Source organism: Cryptomeria japonica, chromosome 10 (assembly GCF_030272615.1).
Source record: "Cryptomeria japonica chromosome 10, Sugi_1.0, whole genome shotgun sequence".
NCBI lineage: Eukaryota > Viridiplantae > Streptophyta > Pinopsida > Cupressales > Cupressaceae > Cryptomeria > Cryptomeria japonica.
In genome coordinates, this window is record NC_081414.1 from 773,148,364 (window position 1) to 773,154,660 (window position 6,297).

Consider the following 6,297-nt stretch of genomic DNA (forward strand, 5'->3'; position numbering starts at 1 on the left):
AAGAGCATCCTCGGTTCATGGCAATCTTGCATCAACCAAAAATATTTTCCTTTCTATTTTTCTTTTTGTTTGCAGTTTTAGTATTTCTTTCTATGTGTATCGGTTTTGGCTCTCCAAATCCTGTGGAGTTGGATTCTGCTTGAAGTCTGGACCATCTATCTTATCTCCTAACCACATCATTTTTGGATCATTTTCCAGCAAGTTATCGCTACCAGTTCCATGACAGTTTCTTGTTATCGGTTGCCTGGACCTATTTGCACTTGTGATCTACCAAATCTCTTCTATAGCTTGTGGAGCCCTAAGCATTAATTCCAATGTTCCTTGATGTGTGGCTGACTTTTTCCCATGATTTACACTTCATCCTTTGGATTTTTTGAAAGGATTTCTTTGGCGGAGGCCGACCTTGTTGGTTTTACACGTTAGATCTTGTTCTTCGAGTTTTGATCCCTTTTAGGCTGACCGGATCCCTTTAGATCGGATATATCATTGTAATTACACATTAGAATGAAAACGAAGATAGCTAGGCTGAGCGTAGATGATAGATCTTGAGATTTGAGGTCCCGGTTGTGACCTATTCAATACTTTGAGTATGTTCTAGTAGGCTTGTGAGCCAAGTTTTCTTTAACCTGGTTGTTGTCAATTGATTGTAATTAGTTTTCATGTTGTAATACAATTAGTTCTGCATTGCCTCCATCATATCTTTGTGTTTTTGTCGTGTTTACTCTTGTTGACCAGTTCAGATTGATCTCTATGAGGTTTCTCCTTATCGGTGGTTGCATCAAATACTATATAAATTTTGACTACAAAGATAGAAACTCAAGATCAAGGAGTTTCAATAAAAGCACAAGAGCGATCCAAAATGAGACAATATATCCGAATTCTATTGAAGAATCCAAATATACATAATGATATAATTAATTGGTATTACAAGGAGAAACCCTTACATTTATAAAAGGGCAAGACATAGGACAACATAAGATTATGACACGTAATTTAGTTTTATGACTTGAGACATAAAAAGAAATTTCCCTAAGGGCAAGACACATGACATCATAATGTTATGAGACATATTATAGTCCTCTGACTTAAAACATAAAAAAGTAAATGACCTAGGAGTACCCTACGTAAACTTAAGCAACTAGGTATGAAAATGACATAAGAAAGAATCCAATTAGTTAAGATATCTTGTTCACACCAACAAGAATATTTCTAGCCTTTAAAATGATGTAGAGCATATTTAAATGACACTAACATAGCTAGATGGTAATAATCCAATCAACAACAATGGGCTTGCCTCTCCTTCTTAAGTTTTGACAACCTAATTAGCAACCCTCACCTTGTTAAATTTCCTACATAAGATCTTAGGGTTCACAATGAACCCCTATATCTAATGGTCCATCTTAGTAGCACACCTCCCTGAATGAACCCAATTATTTAATGCCTACATCTATAACAATCTTCAAGGCAACTTAACTTGTTTTCACATAAGTCCAACTTTTCCTTGTTTATTAAATTTTTTCTTTACATAATCATGCAGTAACAGACTTTTCGACTTACCCAAATTTATTGCATGAGTCCCACTCATGTCTCAAATATAAAACACATCCTTATTAGACAACTTTTTTGTTTCATTTCTTGACTCCACGTACAATCCTCATACAACTATGTTTCACACCTCAATTGTAGCTCAAATTGGTTTACAATACTCATGACATGCATTAGAAATCACATAACTTTCACTTCAAACACCTTCTGAATCAGGCATGCCAACTTTAGAACACACAACCCCTTACTCTTTATGGCACTTCTACAATTGTTAGATCAACCATGTACTTATAGATCATACCTCTACATGTGAAGACCTGACCAAGATGCACAAATTTGATCTTTGTAAATATTTGAATATTCACCTTTCACTTGCCATCAATGTCTATATAAAAACTTGGTTGTGCCATTAAGAGTATGTCTTCCCCTGGTCAAACCCCTCAATGTCAAATCAATGAAATTTGAAAAATATAGAAAACAAATGAACAAATATGTAAAAGATGCTCTAGATGTTAATGCAAACAAATAATGTAATAATAATAAGTGATTTATTTTGCATATAAGCATATATTGAATGCTCTTGTATGATTCTAAGATTGACTAAAATAAATTAAAAATCAAAACTATCTAAGAATGAGTACAAATAAAATCCAATAAAATTTAAATTATAAATCAATATTTAATAATAAAAAAATGTACTAATTATCACTACATACATATATTATAGTCAAAATAAACCTAAAATAAAAAGTAAATTCTACAATGTACAATTTTCACTATTCCTATTATGCATATTCTTTGCATTACAACACATGACTTTGAACCCATCGCTAATGCAAATTGCCTATAGAACAACCAAAATGCACCTTTGACCTTATTTTATTAATTAATAAAAAAAATACTATTTTAATTTCCAAATTATTTTAATAAATATGGTCAAATACAATTAAAGACAGTCAAATACGATTAAAGATGCATTCTGGTTTTTAGATAGAAGTTGCTCACTGAATAAAAGTTTTTAAATAATTAAAAAATATCCTTTGATGGATGTATGAGCTTGCAAATGATGTCCTAATTCATCTGATTTTATAATTAAAGCCTATGTAACAAACCGATTCCAATTTTCCATGGTAAAAGTTAACTTATCAGTCAGTCTTTCAATGTTCGGTATTTCTGCCAAAAACCAAAAAGAAAACATTAGAAATTTTTTTCCTAGTCCAACATACCTATATGGAAGACCTGGAAATAAAAATTGAAAGGTCAAAGATGGAAGGCCGGGGTGGCTTTCTATCTCCTTTCCTCTGAATTGATTAAGTCAAAATCAGCTTGTGTTCCTCGTTCTCTGTGAGACTTGTACTGCTTTACAATATATTTATTTCACTCTGGCTTATCCCAAAAGTGGGTGCAGGAGTGCTAGCGGATGGAATGCATTGGGGCTCAAATCGGGTGAAATTGGGATCCCTTGGAGGTCAATCCGCGCCATCACCAGAGCCAATAGAGGTAAGCAATGATTTTCAGTACTACCCATCATTGTTTGACGTGCCAAAAGCCTGTAAATTTTTTTTGCTTCAAGTATCAGAGTAGTGGATCATTCTTGGAAGGCTTTATTGGATATTTCTTTTAGTGGAATTCTTTATGGTCTTCTGTTCAAGGATTTGTACAATGAATCTAGGCTAAATTATTGATTGTGAGGAAAGGGGTTTCACCTTCTTCCTAATCAAGGTTTTCGTTTTCTTATTTTACCTTTTTAAGTATATGTGGTTTTGATCATGCATTGAGTCGAATTTAATAACAGAGAGACGAGATCACAGAGTAGGCATTTTGAAGACACTATGATTTGGCTGTGCCGTTCTAGACTAGCCAGGAGCTGGGGCAGACCATATTTAAAAATGTCTGCAACTTATTTTGAACAGTTTATTTAGGTCATATTGCTCTAGCTACAGGAAGCTAACAAACCCATGATTTTTTTTTTGAAAGGTGAGGATTGTTTATTTTATGAATGCCCACAACTAATCCAAAGAGGCCCAGTTTGGATGAAGAGCTGGTTGATCTTGGTATTGACTTTTGTTTTGAGTCGGTGGAAGATCTGGCTGATTTTTTATTTTTATTTTGGTCTGGAGGAAGACCTGGTATGGTGCTAGAACTTAGATAACAACATAGGTAGTTTTGTGAATAGACCGATTCTCCACGATTTAAGTCTTTACCGAGGACTTGATTTGGGGAGCTTTGTTCTTCCCATGGAAAGTCAGTTATTGTGGTCAAAATAGTATATACCCACAGGGTTAGATTTTTTGTAGTACTGTTCAATATGTTGCTATAAAGATTATTCTTCTTGATCAAGCTTTAAATCTCATCTCTTTTTCCTCTACAATATGTGCCTAGGCTTGATTTTTTCTTTCTTGTTTTATAGCTAGTGATATTCAAGTTTCAAACCCTAATAAAGGGTGCAGGACCTGGACCTACGAAGGGGTCACTCATCTCAGTGCTACTCAACCCGGAACCTGCTTGGTTTTTTATATTGGCCAGCACTGCTCTCCCATATGTTATCCAACTTTTTTGCATAAACTTGCTTCTCTGGAAAATGGTTTTTGCTACTGGCTTGCACTGCTCACCTATCTGTTATCCAACTTATCATACAGAAACTGTCTTATCTGGAAACAAGTGTTTAGATCCCTTATCATACCCTCAAATTGTTTACTAATCATGCAAGAATCTGTATTTTAGATTTGGTGCTTTCAATATTGAATGAGGAATTACAGGCAATCTATTATCTATCTTCAGTTTCCACCTTTCACTGGTTTTGTTGCTTAATCTCTTATTTCTAATGGGCTATAGTTGCCACCTATTGCATTTTATAGCTGAATAATCTGCCAAATACCAAGTATTTAATGTAAAGTAGCAGTTGGAAGACAATTTTTCTTCATAATAGACCTTTTCCTGTGACTTTGTTCTCTGATATCTAGTTTTGGCTTGGATATTTTTTATTCAGAAGATTTGTCTTCCCTTCTATGAAGAGCTTAATATCTTTGCAATTGTTTTGTTAAATTCCACTGTTTTTAAATTGTGTGTTTAACGCTTTGCTTGGGAAGTTTTCGTGGGTTTCCTCTAATAAGTCATATCGGCAAACATTTTGTGCAGATCAGGGCATTAGAGTCAAAAGAACTTCTGCAGCTGTATTGATCAGCATATCCTAAATGGCATCAGAGCAGACATCACAAATCTACACATATGAAGCTCCATGGCAAATATATGGTATGAACTGGAGCACCCGCAAGGACAAGAAGTTCCGTCTTGCAATTGGTAGTTTCCTTGAGGATTACAACAATCGAGTAGAAATTGTGCAACTTGATGAGGAAATGGGTGAAATAAAGAGTGACCCCAGACTGGTATTTGATCACCCTTACCCTGCAACCAAGGTAATGTTTATTCCTGATAAAGAATGTCAAAAAACAGATATTCTGGCGACTACTGGAGATTATCTTCGTATATGGCAAATTAATGAGGATAGGGTTGAGTTGAAGAGTTTGTTAAACAACAATAAAAACAGTGAGTTTTCTGCACCCCTAACTTCTTTTGATTGGAATGACGCTGAGCCAAGGCAAATTGGAACTTGTAGCATTGATACAACTTGCACCATTTGGGACATTGAAAAGGAGGTGGTGGATACACAGCTAATTGCTCATGACAAGGAGGTATATGATATTGCTTGGGGTGGACCGGGTGTTTTCTCTTCAGTTTCAGCAGATGGGTCTGTTAGGGTTTTTGATTTAAGGGATAAGGAGCACTCTACTATTATTTATGAAAGTCCCCAACCAGACACGCCATTGTTGCGTTTAGCTTGGAACAAAAGGGATCCTAGATACATGGCCACTATTCTTATGGATAGCTCTAAAGTAGTTGTTTTGGATATTAGGTTTCCCACTGTACCTGTTGCAGAGCTTCAAAGGCACCAAGCAAGTGTTAATGCCCTTGCATGGGCTCCTCATAGCTCTAGTCATATTTGTACTGCAGGAGATGACTCTCAAGCTTTAATATGGGACTTATCTTCCATTAACCAGGCTGTCGAAGGAGGTCTTGACCCAATATTGGCCTACACCGCAACCGCAGAAATCAATCAATTACAGTGGTCTTCCACACAATCAGATTGGGTTGCAATTGCATTTGCAAACAAACTTCAGATTTTAAGAGTTTGAAAATGTTTGAGATGCCTTTTTCTATTCAAATTTCCCATTGATAGACTTATGGGTTTTCTATTTAAAGACTGTATTATGTTATTCTAAACTACTAAAGTCTTTATTGGTTTGGATTTTTCCACATTAGTAAGCAATCTGATCAATCCTATGGCTGTAAAATTTGAGACATTCTTCTGCCAAAAGTTTCTTACCTCAGCCTCGTGTAGAACATATTTCAAAATCTATTTCGAATTCCTTTTGTTTTCCGGTGCCATGCATAAGTGAGATGAGTGACAAGTGCTTGTTTGTATTACATCCTAAGGTGTTTGTTTTACTGAGTTTGAACTTGCCAACCAATTTACAATTTTGCTATTAATAATATTTTGATAATAAAATTTGCATCCGTTACATTACTCATACAGCCATGGGCAGAAGTGCTTGGACCATGAAATACGAGCCTAAGCTTGGCTTCAATTAAGTTGGCTGCATAAGCTTAAATATCATAGCGACTGGAGGAATTTGTTGTGCCCCAAAGATTGTAATGATTACCTATAGTCTTATACAATGGTTAAATTGAGTT

General features: G+C 35.3%; 1 protein-coding gene across 1 annotated transcript; it reads left to right on the top strand.

The window, feature by feature from the left end:
* The first annotated feature begins 2,670 nt into the window (after nt 1-2,670).
* On the top strand, nt 2,671-5,982 carry LOC131026965 (WD repeat-containing protein LWD1). Its single transcript, XM_057956957.2, has 2 exons — nt 2,671-3,045; nt 4,684-5,982. The coding sequence occupies exon 2, from the start codon at nt 4,740-4,742 to the stop codon at nt 5,736-5,738; it is 999 nt and encodes a 332-aa protein (XP_057812940.1). The 5' UTR covers nt 2,671-3,045; nt 4,684-4,739; the 3' UTR covers nt 5,739-5,982.
* The last annotated feature ends 315 nt before the right edge of the window (nt 5,983-6,297 follow it).

Bases quoted from the DNA above. Each gene is read 5' to 3' on its own strand.
- LOC131026965 (XM_057956957.2), top strand. From the start codon at position 4,740: ATGGCATCAGAGCAGACATCACAAATCTACACATATGAAGCTCCATGG.